The following is an 18,411-nucleotide window of genomic DNA, read 5'->3' as shown; positions in this document are numbered from 1 at the left end:
AGCTCTTTGAGAAGAAGTTGGGGATACAGTTTCAGGATATATGGCTTAAATTTGCTTGCAGACATGTGGTGGGCACAGTTCTCAGAACTGTAGTATGTGACGGTTACTAAGCTACACTGTTTGTTTCTTAGAATTGATGAACTGAAAAAAATCCAGATGCTGGCCTCAAATGGCTTTTCAGTGTGCCAGTCTTAAAATGGATTATCCCAGTGCTATAAAACCTTAAGTTTATTGGAGGGTAACTAGTGGCTATCTTCATAGATTAAAGATGTCCTTTGTTTTACTTGACTCTTTATTTGCCTTGTTTAAAGTAGTGTCTTAATGAGAAATTTAAAGCAGCACGGCCTTGGCTTGTAGAAGTTTTGTATGTAGTCCAGTCTTACAAATGGGGGTAAATTGGTTGCAAGTAATTTATGTTTAAAGAAGCACATTTGGGAATAAAAAAGAGCTTTGTTCACATCCATTGTATTTTCCTGTCTAAAATGTTCTCTTTTAGATACAGTGTATCTGATTTTTTTCTAATTTAATAAATGCATGTTCATTTGTTGCAATCTGTAAATAACCAAACTGGAGTGACAGTAGTTCCTTATTTCCCCTGAAGTGCTGAATGATGGTTCTTGTCATCTGTTATTGTATCTGTGTACTCAACAGCTTAAAAATGCATGCAGAGTTCCCAGAAGCTGTTGCTTATTAGATTAGAAGCCTTCCAGAAGGTTCAAAGTTTATACTTGGCATAAAGTATGCAAGAACTACCTTAGGAGGCTTTTAATTTTAGCTGCTCTTGCTAAAGTATAAATGAGTTATAATTAAAGGAAGATTAATTCTGGGGTGAAGAAAATTGGGAAGGAAGATTCTTAAGGTGAATTACAACAAACTCCAGTGTGGTTGTGAAGAGCTGCAGATTCTCCCTGATAGTATAAGCAACAAACATTGACATTGCAGATCTTGCTCCGAAACATCTGGGTCCTTGTGCCTGTGTTAATTTTCTAATAACTAGAATTGATGTTTAGACTCAATGCTAAATGTGCAGGTCTCCTTTTTTTGAAAAGTATTGAGATTGGAGAATAAGGTAGTGAAAAGGATGGAATAAGGCTGAAATCCAGGATGTTGACCTGCTGTCCAAAAGGCATACTGCTGGGAGCATCTCCTGAGAGTGAAAAACCAGAAAAAATATGGAAGATCCACAGCTGATAAAATACAGGTGTGAATATTGCATCAACCTGTGGGCTTCAGTGAGCATTTTGGCTGTCAAAATCTTGGCACGTGAGAGAAAGTTTTGAGATAATGAGATGCTGTCTGTGCTGCGCCGTGGTCTGGAGTTACATGAGGTTCAAGCCAGGGCACAACCTAAACTTGTGTCACTCTCAACACACGTTCTCAAACTTAGAAAACACATCTCCAACTTTTTTTTCCAATTCTTGTAGTGTTTTCCTCCAGAGTTGCCAAACTTGTAACTAGGACTTCAGCTTTGGTGTGAGGGTGGTGTTCTCTACCTGATCTAGCAGAAGTTGAAGCTTAGCTTACCAGTTTGTTCTTTCTGATACTAAGTATTTTTACAGGCTGATGACAAGAGTTTTCCATCTATAAGATAGTGACATAAAATAGATACACTGATTAAAAGCTAGACAAATTCAGATTAGAAATAAGTGCAGATGTATAGACAGGGTACTTGTTCACTGAGCATCTTATTTAATGTTCTGGTGCCCTCTTCAGAGAGAATGACACTTGTAAGTAGGTTTTTACAGAACAAGTAGAAATAGAATAGGAATAATTCAAGTAATATGAATTGTGTAATACAATCTTATCAGTTTTTTTCAGTATAAACCTCAGTTCTGACCTGAAAATATTTTGCTCCCAGGTAACTGAGCTTATTCTGTAGTTTTGGTTTCTGTTGATAAGAATGTAGTATGTATAAGGGTGTTGTCTAAATGTTTTTAATTTTTAACAGGTTAGGATAATCACACTTTTGCATACACTGCACAGTAAATTCCATGGATATTTTCTGTTCAGAATGCAGAACAACATATGATAGAGAAGGCTATTTTCAGGAATGTCTGATGTGTACTGTGCATCCTAGATGCAAAGAGTGGATGTATTCACATGTTCTTTATCATTTTGGCAGTGAAAGAAAATGTTCCTTTACTAGTATGGTTAAAGCTGAATGGACTAGTGCTATTATAACCTTTGTCTTGCTGGAAATAAATCTAGCTTACTGATTTGGAGTGGAAACTCAGACCTAAAATGTAATTTGTAGTCACCCTTCTAATTTTGACAGTTTGACACTCTTGACCTTGTATGAAAGCTTAGATGGACTTGATAATCTTCCTGTTCTGGAGAGCTTTTGAATTTTGGCAGGATTTTATTATACCCTGTTCAGGAAGTGTTAAATACTTCAACCTGTTCATACGGAAGAAAAAAATTAAGTTTCTAATGGTCTAAGGAAATAAAACACAATAGAAAGACTAGACTGTATGCATGCAAGGGGGGAAGAGGACCTAAGCTGAGCTTGTGTTAAGGAAGTTTAATATAAAAACAGTTGTACTGCAGGAGCTATAATGCTGAATATAAACGAACCCTTCTGTTCAGGTGTAAGTTTTAACTATGACTATTCCCCAGCAGACACAATACTTAGTTCTGGTTGATCAAAGTATGTAGCATCCCATAGGTGTTATTTTAAGCCTACTTATTTCAATTCTTAATGATGTGTCCTCTACATTAGAGGATAAGAAACTTTTTTTTGGACAAGAGTGGGGACTTTGAAGTACCTGACTCCTTAATAAAGAGGCTAAAGGTCTGATTAGGAGGAGTGGTTTAAATAACTAAACCCATAATAATATGTAACATTGAAACACTTAAAGAAAATAGTTGCTAACGCTTACTGGTTTCTGGTAAAAGACTTAATACTTGCTCCTCTTCCCTTTTGATGGTAAAACCCCATGAATAGTGTATTTTGCATCAGATATTTTAATAGCAGTGCGGTAGGTTTATATCTGCTGAATTTGATAGTATTTCTATCCTAGCCTGATTAAATGAGAACATCCTAATAAAGCAGGACAAAGACCGTACTATCTTAAAAACCAAAATACATGGAATGTGTTAACAATTAGTCTATTAAGACACTTAAAAGAGGGGGAAGAACACTATTTTATACTGCTCTTTTTTTTTTTTTTCCTCCATTTGATGTTTTGTGAAAGTTGGGGATGATTTTACTCAATTTCAGGAGCTACTGTGTTTCCCAAATTGTTCAACCATGTGTTTAAATAGTACCCTAGTTCTTCAGAACTTGCCAAATACAAAATACAAAAGACAAAATCACCCAACAGTGGTAGAAGAGTGTAGAGCTGTACCAATAATCTTTATTGCAAAAGTCCAGTTCCAACCCCAACCCACTGATTGCAGATACAGGTCGACACTAGCTTTGGTTAATGATAAACATAAATAAGTTGTTAGGTACATACTGTATGTGAACAGCCATTCTGACTCCTGCAGGAAAAATAATGGCTTAGGTGGGCTCTTTGCAAACAGGTCACCTTCTTGGCTAAGAATTGAATTGTTCTTGTAACACATTAACATAAAAACGAAGCAAAACTTTGCACTTTTTATCAGGTACCTGTCTGTAAAGCTTAAATTGTGGGAGGGATCAGAGGCAGTGGGCAGAGCTGATAAAAGTGTTCAAAGTACACATTTAAAGTAGGAGTTTTGAGAACACTTCTGTACTGAAGTGGTTTTGGGGGTGAAGTTAATGCTGCTTTCTGAGCCTACCATCACCAACAATTTTGATTAGAAGATTTAGAATGAGGTTTGAAAGATATGATGTGATACTGTTGTAGTTTGAAGTTCTGTGTTGATACCCAGATGTAGCTAAAAATGTAACAGGGACTAAAACCCACACAGTTTTAATGGTTTGTTGTCCCTCCAGTTTCATTGTTCATAGAATATGTGCCTCATCACTTCTGCCCATCTTCCTGGGCTGCTTAAACCACCCACTGATCTAGCCTACAACAGGCTAATGGTGTGTTTGGCTGTAGAGGTCTCTTGGTGAGTGTCTCTAATCATGTTCTGATAGGATTCTGAAGCTAAATAGTATTACTCCTATCTTAAAAACTTGTAAGCTGAAAGAGATGCTCAAATGAAATACCTAGATAGTGAGTTGATAATTTCAGTGTAGAACTTGGTTAACACCTAGTATTAAATTGGGACTAATGTTGCTTAATATATTCTGTATTTTAATTTGGTTTGGAGACTTAAATCATAATGTCTTTCAAGGTAACTGCACATTGAATCAGGCAGTCTTTATGCTGGATTGTCCTTAGAGGAGCCAGGTTGGTTTTAAATATATTCCTTTACTGTGTGCTGAAGTTCTGTATTACAATTCTAAAAGAGTGTTCTGTGCATGAATAAGAGGATTCTATGAATAAAGCTGCAATGATTTAAACCAAATCCTGCTCTGGCTCTTCCAAGAAGCAGTCAGTTTTGTAGTTAGAAGGGCTGTTTTAATCAGTAGTTAATTATTTGGCTGAACTATGCTTTAAAAAGATGTACGTGGGTAGTTTTGAAAAGAGTTCGTTTGATTTCTTCAGAGCTGTTGTAGAAGCCAAGGGACTATTTAGGATTTAAAACTTTGGTTAAAAATAAAGGATGAAAAGACTTCTGCAACTGACTTGTTATTTTTAGATGTAAAACTATAGGATTATATCCACTTAGACTGTAGCAGCTCTCTACTGAGCCATGCAAATACATATTCACATTCTCATTTCTTGGATTTCAAGCCTTGGGTAAGAGCTTCTACTGGTTCTGTAGTCTGAAATGCAATTGAATTAAAAAAACTCACCAGAAAAACCCACCCCAAGTTCTTTCCATTGTTAAATTATATAGGAAAAAAGCCTTCTACTTGTAGAGGTGTCCTGCACTAGACTGCTCACTAAAAATTTTGTGTGGGTTCCTATCTATCATAGGATGATTTCCTATCTATATTCAGTTTCAGTTATGCTCATGAAAGTATATTGAAGACTATAAATGACTTGGTGTCATAGCTGTTATTTTGCAAAGAGCTGCTTAAAATAGTGCTGTAATTGACCCTGCTGTACAGCTTTCCTGCCTATTGGAAATACCCTGAATATTTTACTACAGCTGTCTCAAATGGAGATGATGGTGAATTAATAATGTGTCTTCTCTTAAATTGTTGAGATAAACTTAGAAAGCTGTGGTGTCACAGTACATTTAACATATCAGCCCTAATATTTCAGGCAATTGATAATTATAGCAGTAGTTTTCATGGAAATACAAATGCTTGAATATCAATAGTCTACTAGAACAAGGGTCTCTCCTAGGACTTCAGATCCTATGTGTTTGAGTTTGAACAACTTGGAGCTGTTCAGAAGAAGTAGGTTGGAAAATGACACGTAAGCTTTGCCACATGTCCTGTCCAGTCACTTGAATGTGTTAAGATAATTTTTAACAGCTTCCTTTTTGTGTTATGGAGTGATTAAGTCTTAACAACATTGTCTAATGTGGTCATGTATTTGAGCTGGCTGAAGTTTTCCAGCTGCTTTAAGTACTTTGAAAATGTTTCTGCAGATTGACAGGCATTACCCCACACTGCTTTGAGGTATTAGCCTGTTGTTCCGTGATATCTGAAAACCAGCTGCTCTTCCATGTCTGCATATAAACCTCACGACATCAGGGGAGCATATTGAATAGTTTTGCCATTTTTGGCCTAGGTCACCATTTGTCTCCTGCTATTTTCTCTTGCTGCTCAAGGGCATTGTGGCTTAAATTAATTTCCACATACTATAATGACACAAAAAAGGAATTTGTGACTATTTGTTGCATCTACAAGCAAAACTCTGCAATCTTTTGCTGATTTTAATGGATGGGGTTTCTTTGACCTTAAAAAAAAAAAAAGTCACATGGTGCAAGTTTACTTAACATTTGATGTAGCACTTAATTCTCCTTTTCCTCTGTGAGTGGCTGTATATTGTAAGGCTGTAACACCACTGTGGAGTTTTTCATGGTGTTATTTGTTAATGTGCATTATTGCTGTCAGTTGCATAAGCAGTTCCTGCAGAAATTCCAGCTTGTTTTAATTTTACTGCAGGGACACAGAGTCCATCTACTGAGATCAGCTCTTTTTAGCTGGTTATTTTCCCTTCTTTGTGTTATTTTATAATAAAAAGGAAGTTGACACCTGAATACTTGCAGTGCTAAATTGTGTTAGGAATGTTTTATTATATGTGTTCGTTAGCAATATTGACATGCAGAATGTAAACACCCCCATCTAAGGCAGTAATGTGGTTCTCATTAATGTGCTTTAGCATGTTAATTTGCCTGCAGCCATTTATTTGCAGTAGTCACAAAATGGTGGAGCTTTAATTCTTTCAAAAAAAGACACAGCAAACTAGGGAAAGCTAGATAAAAGAAAGTAGGAAGGTGGAAGAAATAATTCCAGGATGATAGAGGTGCTGGAGCTAAGCTGGGAGCACAGCTCGGGCAACTGACTTCATTCTCTGCCATCTTTAGGAGTGTGCTGGTAATTCATCTGCTGCCTTGGTATTTCAAAGGCTTGTTAGGAGAGGTTTCTTGGTTTGGTTGTGGGTTGTGTTTGTGTGGGGTTGATTTTTTTTCCCTTCCACTGTTATCTTCTGCAAAGTAGAAATATGTGTGACAGGATAAACATAGCAGAGAGTCCTGCAAAAATTTACCTTGGGAGATGGGTTGTGTATTTAATAGAATAGCACTACTGGAAAATAAAGCTAGTCCATAATCTGAAATTAACTTCATACTCTGAAACAATATTAAAAATGTTCAAACATTAAAAGAGCAGATTTGCAGAAGTGTGTTATTCTCACAACTGGTGCCAAAGAAAAGGAAACTACAACTTATTTTAGTTTCTAACAAAAAAAATATGATTAACATTCTGATGGTTGGAGAGCAGACGACTGACTTTGGGCATGGAGCAAACAACCAGAAGGCTTTCCAGGACAGTTGTTCTGAAAAGGAAACTTGATTCACCTTAGCTATGGGTTTCGGTTGTTTATAAATACGTATTCCAAAATTGATATCCTTCTCTTGAAGATGTTTTCTCTTGCTGTCAAGTGGTAGTCATGTGATTAGAAAAACAATCCAGTGATTTACAGCCTCTTGCTTTGAGGTTAGGTAAGGGGAGAGATCTTGAAGGCAAATCCAAATTGCCAAAGTACATTGGATACTAAGAAAACGGGAGTATTGCAAACCACAAAAGCAGTAATAAGCTGCTAGTAATCTTAGTCATCTGAGCAGTTACTGGAAAATCATTTTCCTGGCTGGTAGAGGTAATACTGCCCTTGGTTAGAAATCTCTTAAGTAACAAAATTCTAACTTTGTCTTGTCTGTTTCTTTGTAGTTGGAGACAAGGGTCCTGCTGATATAAGAATTACTTCTATCAAATCTACAACTCTGAGGGTAGACCAGTCAATTCTCACAGGTATAATTTCTGTGAATTTGGGACAACTATGTACATAATTGAAAGTGCATTTTCACCATTTGTTTTGAGTATCCATTAGAAATAAGCCTGTAGCTCTTCCATTACTGTGTTGTGTTCTGGTGGAGTAAATTTCTGATCTAATAACGTAACTCTTAAGAGTAGCTGAATGTATTGCTTTATCACTGGGTTCACATGTTCCCTTTAGAGGGATGAACATTCTTACTCGGACTGGTAATGCTTTTTTTTGTCTTTCTCCCTCTGTCCCAAGAGAGACACACTAGTAACACGTGGGAAACTAAAAGAAAAATTTAAGAATTTCTATTCTAGTTCATGCAGTCTTCAGGGTTGGACATCTTGGCACTGCTCAAATATGAAAGTATGGAAAACTTGATAAATGTCTTCTCTAAGAGTTACCCATTTTCTCTCATGAGAGAGAATAACTTGAAATAACAGGCAGCTTTTAAACTGCTTTTACTAAAGCCTCAGTATACTACAGCCTTATTTGCTGAAATTCTGTTCACTCACATTCATGTGTTTTCTGGTCCCAGCTCTCGAGTGCAGGAGCTATATTTAGAACACTTTTCAGATTTGTTGAAAACAAAACAAAGTAGCAGTACTTCTGAATATAGGAAAGAAGCTAGGAACCAACCAAGCATACTATAACAGTATTCTCTCAGCTGGAACATGAAGATCTGTCTGCCTGTTTTGGTAGCGTAAATGAATGTTAACTACCCCTGAATTCTGAATACTGTACTGTTTTAAAAGAAACTTAGGAGTGGAGTACTAGCTGCTTACTTGACCACTTCTCATCTGCCTTAAAAGACATGATGTATGCTTCATGAATTCTCACTATATAAAATGTTTACTTTTTTTATCCTAATCCTTTTCCTATATTCAGTAAAGCCAGCTTTTCATTTTTTTTGTCAGCTGAAATATTTCCTGTTTCACTCAAGCAATTAAATAGAATAATTTCAGGAAATAAATTTAACATCTTAAAAAAAAAATTTAGGACTGAGGATGATTATAACTTTTTCATTCTCTACAGGATTCAAGATGATAAATACATAAGCTCTTCTTAAGACTAACATCTTTATTTTAGGTGAATCTGTGTCTGTTATTAAGCACACTGACCCTGTGCCTGATCCTCGTGCTGTAAACCAGGACAAGAAGAACATGCTTTTTTCTGTAAGTTGTTTTGAAATTTTAAAAGGTTTTATAAAAATAACACTGAACCTGGTAAGCAAAAATGTGCAAAACTTCAGCTCCTCACCACCTTTGCTATGTTCTCTTTATGTATGTCTCTGTGTACACCAAACTAAAATAAAAATCACAAGTAACTTTTATTAAAAGCTGTTCTCAGGAATGTGCATATTGAAACCAATTTATATTGAGGAAACTGATACTTCTTGTCCTTTACAAGAAAGGTTTGAAGGCTGGAGCACACACACTTTAACACTGCTTCTACACTACTTTTGTAATGAGAATGCCCACACAAATTGTGGAGTTATGTGGCCAACACTAGGAACTAGCTTTCTATATAGGACTGAAATAGTTTATTCAAATTTGTTTAAAAGAAGCCTTTCAGATAACAAAATAACAATTCTCTTTTAGAAAAAAATAAAGGAAAAAGACATCTAAGATTCCAGTGGAAATACATAACTGCTCCCTCAGCAGCTGAGTTTGACTGTGCTCCTTCTATCAGATCAATACTGATTGATTTTCAGCCCCTTCTGTAAGCAGAAATGCTACTCTGGAGCATTCTCTCCCAGATTCTGGAGGAATGTCATTCTCTTCCTATTCACCCTTTTCCATGTCCTAGCTGAAACACAGTCTCAGCATGTATCAGGTGGTTTTTCTTAAACTGAACCAAAACAAGACCAAAAAACCCACCACCACAAACTGTTAATAGATTGACTGCAAGTCTTCTCTTGCCTTTTCTTTATTTGCATTAGGGTACTAATATTGCTGCTGGTAAAGCTATGGGAGTGGTTATTGCAACAGGAGTGAACACTGAAATTGGCAAAATTCGTGATGAGATGGTGGCTACTGAACAAGAAAGAACCCCACTCCAACAGAAGCTGGATGAGTTTGGAGAGCAGCTATCTAAAGTCATCTCTCTCATCTGCATTGCTGTTTGGATAATAAACATTGGTCACTTCAATGACCCGGTTCATGGTGGCTCCTGGATTCGAGGTGCTATCTATTACTTTAAAATTGCTGTTGCTCTGGCTGTTGCTGCTATTCCTGAGGGTCTGCCTGCTGTCATTACCACCTGCTTGGCTCTTGGAACCCGGAGAATGGCCAAGAAGAATGCTATTGTTAGAAGTCTTCCCTCTGTGGAAACCTTGGGCTGCACCTCAGTTATTTGTTCTGACAAGACTGGTACTCTGACCACGAATCAGATGTCAGTCTGCAGGGTATGTTGAACTACCTTCTTCATATAATTTTCTTTTTGTCCTCAGACATTCTGTTTGAATAGTGAGCATTGCTTGAATTCTTTTGATTGTGAGTCTTTAGGTTCTCATATCGTCACAATCTTGCTTTATTTTCCTAAGATAAGCTTCCACTTTTAATTCAGTTTTCCACTGTGGAGTGTTTAAGGGCTTTTATCTCTTCCCTTATTTAGTCATAGCCAAAAATAGCTGTACCCACACGTGATGGAAGAGAAAGTTGTTGCAAGCAGCTTTCCATTGACTTCTCTGTGAGCCATTAGGTCTTCTGGTAACTAGTTGTTATGATTTATATGCCGTTTCAGAAAAGTAGGATGCTTACACTGTAGCAGGATGTATGTATAAAACACTTGCCTTTGAATTTAGCAAGATGACAATGGTGGAGAGACTTAGCAATGAGGAAAGGTTAGAAGATGCACTTCAGTAACTTGGCTGTTCTGAGGTGTTTTCACTGAGTGGTTCTACCTTATTTTAGTTACCTGATCTTCAGTAGCTCCTGTTGGTCTGATGTAGATCACTGTAGTGTTTTCAACGTGGAATATTGTGTGACTAATCTGGTGATATGGAGGTGCTGTTGACCTTGTCACCAGCATTGCCAGGCTCATCTTCAATGTATAGCAGATTCTTAGGTAAGCAAAGTTATCTCCCCCTCCTTCCTTCCCTCCAATATTCTTCCTAGTGTTGATTCATTTGGGTCTAGATGCTTAACTAGAATATGTTCACTCACTAGCTAGTCACTTAACTAATGCATGCTCAGTTGCCAGTGCTTCCCATGTACTTGATATTCTGTTAGGAATTTAATGGAGAAAACATGAAGTTACTCTGTTTAATAACTGTGGATGTTCAGTGGCATAGCAACTCTGACATCAAGCCTTCAGAGTCAGTACATTGGGTTAGAAATCCAAATGTGTGCATTGAGCACAGCACACCAGTGGTGAAAGTTTGTAAGCCTTAAGTACTTTATTCACATGTGATTGATGGCTTTTTCTATCTAATTGGTGGTTGACTTGTTCTACTTCCTTAAGTATCATAGTATTTATACCTAAGAGGCACAAAGCAGCTGCTCATCAGTATTCCAGGGAAGGTTACTTGCAGTAGAGTTGCATAACTGCCCTAGTCTTTGCAGGGATTTTTTTTCATCATGCAGATGCCAAAAGCAGGAGGCTTCCTGGCTAACTCATCATTTAAGTTGTTTGTTGAAGAGCTCAAAATGCTCTGCTCCTTAGATTTAGAGGGCTAGCTGTTTTAGATCCTGTGTAGTACAACTTGGTTCCTTGTTAACCTCTGACAGCTACAGAATAACATTAATTGCAAGACTTTGCAAAATGTAGCAAAAGCCTAATAACTGTAAACAATGTGCTTATTCCTGGCTTCATTCTAAGCAGAGAGATTGCTTAGCTTTCTAAGACGACTGGTTTACAACAGTAATTCCTCTTGTAGTTTTCGTGTTAAGTAGTAACTCCTGAGTGCCCAAAGGGACTCTCTACTATGATGTTTCAGTCAGAAATGATGCTGCTTTAGAAGGAGACTTGAGGGATTTCTTTAGTATCTTCTTGTAGTATCTCCTGCTGAGAATGCACTTACTCTGCTTTGTGGGCTTCTTAATTTATCAACTTGTGTAGCTTTTTGATTTTTAAAATCACTTTGAAGATTACAGGGTCTCCAGACATGAGTGCAGATCAGTTGCACAGCACCTAATCATTAGGCTGTATTTTGGGAAGATGCTTGGCTAAAACATAAGGCAGCACAATGAGGGGAAAGTAAGACATTGTTAACATGTGGTATGGCAAAATGGCTTATACTAACCAATAGGTAAGAAGTTCCATTAAGATATATTGTAAATTAGTGGGAAATTATTTTCAGCAAGTTGTGGTAAGAGCATGATAGCTTCAGGCACTGTGTTTTTTATCTCCATCTCTTCCAGACATGGTTCTGCCTGCAGCTCTCCTAGAAGGAGGCAAAGCAAGACTTCAATGCAGTTGCCTTATGGGGTAGATCTGCAGCCTTCAAATTGTTGTTTTTACTTGAAAGTAACATTTCAGCCTGTGCTAGAAGGGCACTTGAGCTGTCTGATTGTTTTTAATGGATGGTAAAGTGGCTTATAACTAGAAAACCAGAAGGAAACACTGGTATTAAGGGAAATTGGCTATAGTCTGCCTCTAGCCTGAAACCTAACCTCTTTTATCTAAAAGCTTCTACTATTTGTAGATGCTTTTATTTTCACTTTGTCAAGGATCATCAGTTTCCAAGCTGCCCTATGCTGCTCTTGATGGGAACTGCTGTTTCAAACATAGAGATGAGAATTCATTTCCAAGATTGAAGCCTCTTATAGAAAGAGCTTGGATATAATCAGGATTATCAAGTGGACGCATGAATAGTCTTCAGAGCTGAGTGAAGTGTAGATAGTTTGTGTGTTTTTCAACTCTTTGATATACTTGTGGCACAATTCAGTTTTCAAATTGGACTAGATGATCTCTCGAGGTCCCTTCCAGCCCCTAAGATTCTATGATTCTATGATACTTTGTACTTCAGTATAGGGAGCTGTTCAAACATATATGGGGTCCAAGTGCAGAGTATCATACCTGGTGTTGTCTGGTTTGTTTATTCAACCCGAACTTGCCTCTGGTACCTGCTTGCTTTAAAGCCTGTTTAAATCTCTTGCATTCACTGTTATTCAAAGGTAGTCATACCTCTAACTCTAATTTCAGATGTTTATCCTGGACAGAGTAGAAGGAGATAGCTGTTCTCTGAATGAATTCACTGTAACTGGTTCAACATATGCTCCCATGGGAGAAGTGTAAGTGTTCTGTTGAATTTAAATATTTGTCTGTTTATGCATTGACTGTTACTTTGGGCTTGAAAAGTGATGCAATGTAATATTCAATAGTGATTGTTAATAAATGAAAGCTCAATTTGTGAGAATGCACTCTGAAGGGTTGGGGGGAAAGTAATTAACAGTAAAAGGAAGTTAAATTCCAGAAAAGGAAACCTTCATGAAATCTGCTTAACACGGTTTCCAATATTGCAATGTTCCTTTGATAATTTACAAATAAATAAGGGATTGGTTGAGAGGATTTAACTCTCACTGGACTGAGATTATCTATCCTAGAGCTTCAGAATGAGATTTACGTTTTTATTTTAAAAAACCCAAGCAAACCCTGCATAAATGTGAACACAGAGCCTCTATTAATCTGTGAACTCAATGTTTCCAATTCCCCTGCCTCAGAGAAGGCAGGAGGATTTTTTTTCTAAAGCATCTTATGAATGTGTTTGAGTTAATTCTTAAGTTTACTGTAAATACCTGTCCCCTTCCGTCAGTAGTTTATTAGACTCAGTACATCTGTATTTGAATACATGTGTGTGTTTGTCTCAACCTCTGGTATTTGAGCTGGTGCTAAACCCACTGCCTTAGGAAAGGAATGATCTGTTTGGTTTACTTTGTGAGCTGCAAATCTCTGCTAGTGGGATAGGTGGCTCATCCAGACAGCTCTAGGAGTTTTAAGGTTAGAGCCTCTTGCTGGATTTTTACAGGTCCTCTTACTTGGCCAGTCTTTCATGTGTTTTTAATCTTACCACTTCAGTTTTACTTGCAGAACAAAATTCTACTATGTATGAAGTTACTATAAACATTTCAGCCTTGGGAAATTTCACATGCATGCCTCTGACTCCTTGGAGTCTCCGCTGTTCTCAGCAGCTGGAAAGCTTCATTCCCCAGTTCTCTTTTGTTTCAAAACTAATTGCTGTTGAAAGCTTCTGCTTTCATTTCAGGAGACAACATTCACTTAGGCAAGGTGACATTCTAGACCTTGTAAAGCATCCAGCTGTTATGCTTTAGCTGGTCTTGAAAGAGCTCTAGATAAATAAAATAAAATATAGTGTGGTGACAAATGCTGAGTATAAAAAGACAGTCATTAATGTATGTTAATGTTCTATTTTTACTTGCTGAATTTGGGGAAGTGTGAACAAGCATGTTAATGGCACTGCATTCACAGGCCTAAAGAACATTCTGTGAAAGGGAAATGACCACAGAAAGGCTGTTATTGGAGCACAAGGAAACAAACAGCTGCATTCTCTAACCTTTAGGGCTGATTTATTTCTGTGTTTATGAACAGCTTTTTAAAATCAGAGGCTTTGTAAGGATTTTAAGTAAGGTGACTGACTTCACCTTGGGCTGCAAACTGTCACTGAAAACAAGGTTTGATGGGGACCTTAGGAGGCAGTCTGGTCCACTGCAGTGCCCCAGAGCAAGACCTGCTCTAGATATAAGCCATTGCTGAGAAGCTTTTGTTGTACTTCAGACACTATTGTCTTCCACAGCTGTATGGGCTTACTCTATTTCATAGCCTTTAAGCATTTTTGCAATAAATAATAATTTTTACTTACAGTATTTGATACATACATTTTCCCTAAGATACACTCAGAATATAGAATTGCAAGTATTTCTTTCTGAAAAGCTGAAGTTTGGTGCTGAGTGATTTCCCAGGGATTGGCAGGAGATTGTCAGACAGGTTGGAGTGGTTTTGTCAGGTCTCAGCATGTGCAATGTCTGTGCTTGCTTGCAAACTGAGTGTAAAACTAACAATAGTTAAGAACTGTGGCAAAAGCTGACAGATTGCATTTGACCTTCAAGTGAGTTCATCTTTAGCTGGTGGAAAAACCTGAAGATTTAAGACAAAAAAACCCAACCAAACAAAACCCAAACCTTTACTCAGAACTGACTCCAACAACTTAGACAAGATGTGCACTTGCTGTTCTTCAGAAATTGTTGGTAAAGAACACATAGGCAAGGGGGGGGAAAAAGCAACCCACCGTGGTATAAAGAGTTATGAATGTTCAAATATGATGGTTTTCTTCAAGTTGAGAACAGGTGAGAACAGGAAGTATTAGTTGTGATAGATGAGGTGACCAACTGAGAGCTGCTGGGAAGTTTAAAGAGTTAAGAGTTTAAAGCCACTGCTTATAGCAGTGGAATTGTATGCAAAATGGAACTTTGAAAACATACTTGTGGGGTTTTTTTTAAGATACATCTTGTTCACATGTTGTGTTATACAACACTGAAGTTTGTTTGCAGTGCTACAAGAGACTGAACAAAAGCTTACATAATGGCACATGTCATAGTCTGTGTTGTGAATTCTTGTGGAGTAGTGATCCACGTCTTTCTACCACCAGAGTTCTTTTCCTCCTCTTGAGAGTTTTAATGAAAGATGTTATATATGAGTTATGTCTTGCTAATTTTGGTAAGGGGGAAATAATGGTGCTGAACACTCATGGTTCTTCTATGCTTACTCTAGAAATAAGCTAATGCTCCAGAAAATGAATTAATTTACTATCTATTTTCTGATGTGAAAGCCAACAAGTTGCTTCTTGTTTGTGATGTATAAATGGTGCATTACTTTAGGAAAATGTGCATTCCCTCTTTCTAAAGACTTCAGATCCTCATCACCAAGTGTATATGACTACTAGAAAAGAGTATTTCTTTTCTAGTGGAGTTTGTATAGTGAAATGACTCTACTTTTCATTGGTTTAGGAGGTTCAAATACAGTACAGATTCAATTTTAAGAAATTTAAAAGGCCAAATCGTGCTTTTATGTCTGCCTAGTGCATGCATTTCATGCATGGCAGGAAATCTGCTTCATCTGCAGTAAGGCTCAGGAAACTGAATTCCAAAGGTATCCAACAATATTGCCCTCCTACTTGGAACTCCCCTCCAAGTCCTGTGTATATTCTAAGACTGCTTTCATATGCCTCTTCGTTGAGCCCTTTACTTCTCCTCGATGCTGCTTTATGGCTCACTGGAGGAAATAAGGTTTTGTACTTGAGGTAGTGATTTCATTGATAATCATGTCATTCTGTTCATGACTCTTTGATCTAAACTTCAGAACTTGCCTTTATCAAACCTGCTTTTTTCGACAATTTCTGGTTCTGTAGTTCATAACTAATAAGCATTGTACTAAATGGAAGTACAGTAAAGTGACTAAAGGAGGAGAAAAGGTGCTAATACTAAATAACTAACTTAAATCTTCCCCTTTTCTTCCTTTGGAAAGGCATAAAGATGACAAACTTATTAAATGTAGCCAATATGATGGTCTTGTGGAACTTGCAACGATCTGTGCACTCTGTAATGATTCCTCTTTGGATTACAATGAAGTAAGTACATATCCCAGAACAGAGGAGAGTCAAGGGGGAGAGTTTTTAGGTCCTCTTAAATATTAATTCTGGGAATGACTTGTTGAACACTGAGAAAACTAAACCCAGGCACTAAGTGTGCTCTGGAACTTGGGGATCTCCTGGTGCATAGAATGCACAGCTACTTTCTTGCTTTGCCACAGCTTCTTAAGGTTGCTATATCTCATAATGACTATAAATTCTTAAGTACTGAGATCTTTCTCTGCTGGTGTTGAGAGAAAAGCATTGAAATTTCCTACAAATCACACTTTTCAAAAAGTTTTTAAAATAATATTCCTTGTTTCATAAGCCATAGTATGCCTTGTTAAGCTGTTTCTCTGTTGTAAAGCTTTAACTTTTACCTCTGGTAGGTTCCAGGTGAGGTTTAATGTAAAACCCTGTGGTGTTTTGTTTTTTTTTGCTTTGTGTTAACCAAAGGCTAAGGGAGTCTATGAAAAAGTTGGTGAAGCCACAGAAACGGCGCTTACCTGTCTGGTGGAAAAGATGAATGTGTTTGACACAGACTTGAAAGGACTTTCTAGAATCGAACGTGCAAACGCGTGCAACTCGGTCAGTATTCTTTTCTCTGGAGCTCACTGGGGAGTGGGGTTTGTAGTATCATAGTGTGTCTTCTCTAAATGCATTTTTGTGCTATTTTTGTTTTTAAAGGTGATAAAACAACTCATGAAGAAAGAATTCACCCTGGAATTCTCAAGGGACAGAAAATCTATGTCTGTCTATTGTACCCCGAACAAACCGAGTCGCACGTCCATGAGTAAGATGTTTGTGAAGGTCAGTTCCTCACTTCAGAAAGTGAAGTTATGGAATGGCTGCAAAGGTGTCACCACACTAAAAAATCATGGCACAAATTACTGCAGCTTGAAGATGAAAGAAGGACTTTGTATTTTGAGCAAATGTTGTCATGGAAAAGGGTTTATTACAGTAAATTACTTTTTTTTTTTTTGCCTCCATAGGGTGCTCCTGAAGGTGTAATTGACAGATGTACACATGTTCGTGTTGGAAATGCTAAAATACCTTTAACCTCAGGAATTAAGCAGAAAATCATGTCTGTTATTAGAGAGTGGGGAACTGGTAGAGACACATTGCGTGAAGCCACAGAAACGGCGCTTACCTGTCTGGTGGAAAAGATGAATGTGTTTGACACAGACTTGAAAGGACTTTCTAGAATCGAACGTGCAAACGCGTGCAACTCGGTCAGTATTCTTTTCTCTGGAGCTCACTGGGGAGTGGGGTTTGTAGTATCATAGTGTGTCTTCTCTAAATGCATTTTTGTGCTATTTTTGTTTTTAAAGGTGATAAAACAACTCATGAAGAAAGAATTCACCCTGGAATTCTCAAGGGACAGAAAATCTATGTCTGTCTATTGTACCCCGAACAAACCGAGTCGCACGTCCATGAGTAAGATGTTTGTGAAGGTCAGTTCCTCACTTCAGAAAGTGAAGTTATGGAATGGCTGCAAAGGTGTCACCACACTAAAAAATCATGGCACAAATTACTGCAGCTTGAAGATGAAAGAAGGACTTTGTATTTTGAGCAAATGTTGTCATGGAAAAGGGTTTATTACAGTAAATTACTTTTTTTTTTTTGCCTCCATAGGGTGCTCCTGAAGGTGTAATTGACAGATGTACACATGTTCGTGTTGGAAATGCTAAAATACCTTTAACCTCAGGAATTAAGCAGAAAATCATGTCTGTTATTAGAGAGTGGGGAACTGGTAGAGACACATTGCGTTGCTTGGCTCTGGCTACCCATGACAATCCACCCAAAAAAGAGGAAATGAATCTCGAGGACTCCTCAAATTTCATTAACTATGAGGTAAGTTTAGTAAAACATCCTTTTAACACTTTTCCCTTCCCCAAACTGGAGAATGGTGAGTCCTATGTTTGATTATTTCTTGAGGAAGTTACGTCTGAGAATTTTCTCCTTCTGGGTATTTATTATGTCAGACACAATGGTGAGCCACACATGTGAAGGGAATGCTCACTTTAAGAAGAGACTTTGTGTGCCTTTGAAGAAACTTGTGTTCTTGATGGCTGGCATACATACTGCTGCTTGGTTAAAGGCATAAGAAGAAATAAGTTAAACAGCTAGCTGCAAATTGTGTTATTTTATGTATATATGTATGGTCCTCAGGATCATAACACCTTAAACTGTTCTCAAAGACTAACTCTGAAAAATGCTCCAAAAATTGCATTGTGGTTTTCAGTTTTAATGGTTTGCAGTTTGACATTGCTCAACTGCAAGACCTCTTTGGGATTTTGTGATGAAACACCTGCCATTTTGTGCTCTGAGAGTCAAGTTCCTTTCCCTGCC

At 37.6% G+C, this 18,411-nt stretch overlaps 1 protein-coding gene across 1 annotated transcript in view; it reads left to right on the top strand.

Annotated features, from left to right (window-relative positions):
• Positions 1-18,411, top strand: part of ATP2A2 (ATPase, Ca++ transporting, cardiac muscle, slow twitch 2) — a 46,385-nt gene that overhangs the window by 15,695 nt on the left and 12,279 nt on the right. Inside the window, exons 6-13 of the mRNA XM_009998400.1 lie at positions 7,382-7,462; positions 8,562-8,647; positions 9,415-9,879; positions 12,621-12,709; positions 15,957-16,059; positions 16,516-16,647; positions 16,747-16,869; positions 17,695-17,913. Coding sequence (XP_009996702.1) covers positions 7,382-7,462; positions 8,562-8,647; positions 9,415-9,879; positions 12,621-12,709; positions 15,957-16,059; positions 16,516-16,647; positions 16,747-16,869; positions 17,695-17,913 — 1,298 coding nt within the window. The remainder of the gene's footprint in view (positions 1-7,381; positions 7,463-8,561; positions 8,648-9,414; positions 9,880-12,620; positions 12,710-15,956; positions 16,060-16,515; positions 16,648-16,746; positions 16,870-17,694; positions 17,914-18,411) is intronic.

This window comes from Chaetura pelagica, unplaced genomic scaffold (assembly GCF_000747805.2).
Source record: "Chaetura pelagica isolate M959 unplaced genomic scaffold, ChaPel_1.0 scaffold585, whole genome shotgun sequence".
Classification (NCBI taxonomy): Eukaryota; Metazoa; Chordata; class Aves; order Apodiformes; family Apodidae; genus Chaetura; species Chaetura pelagica.
Note: the sequence above shows the minus strand (reverse complement) of the source record. Positions and strands in the feature narration are given on the sequence as shown.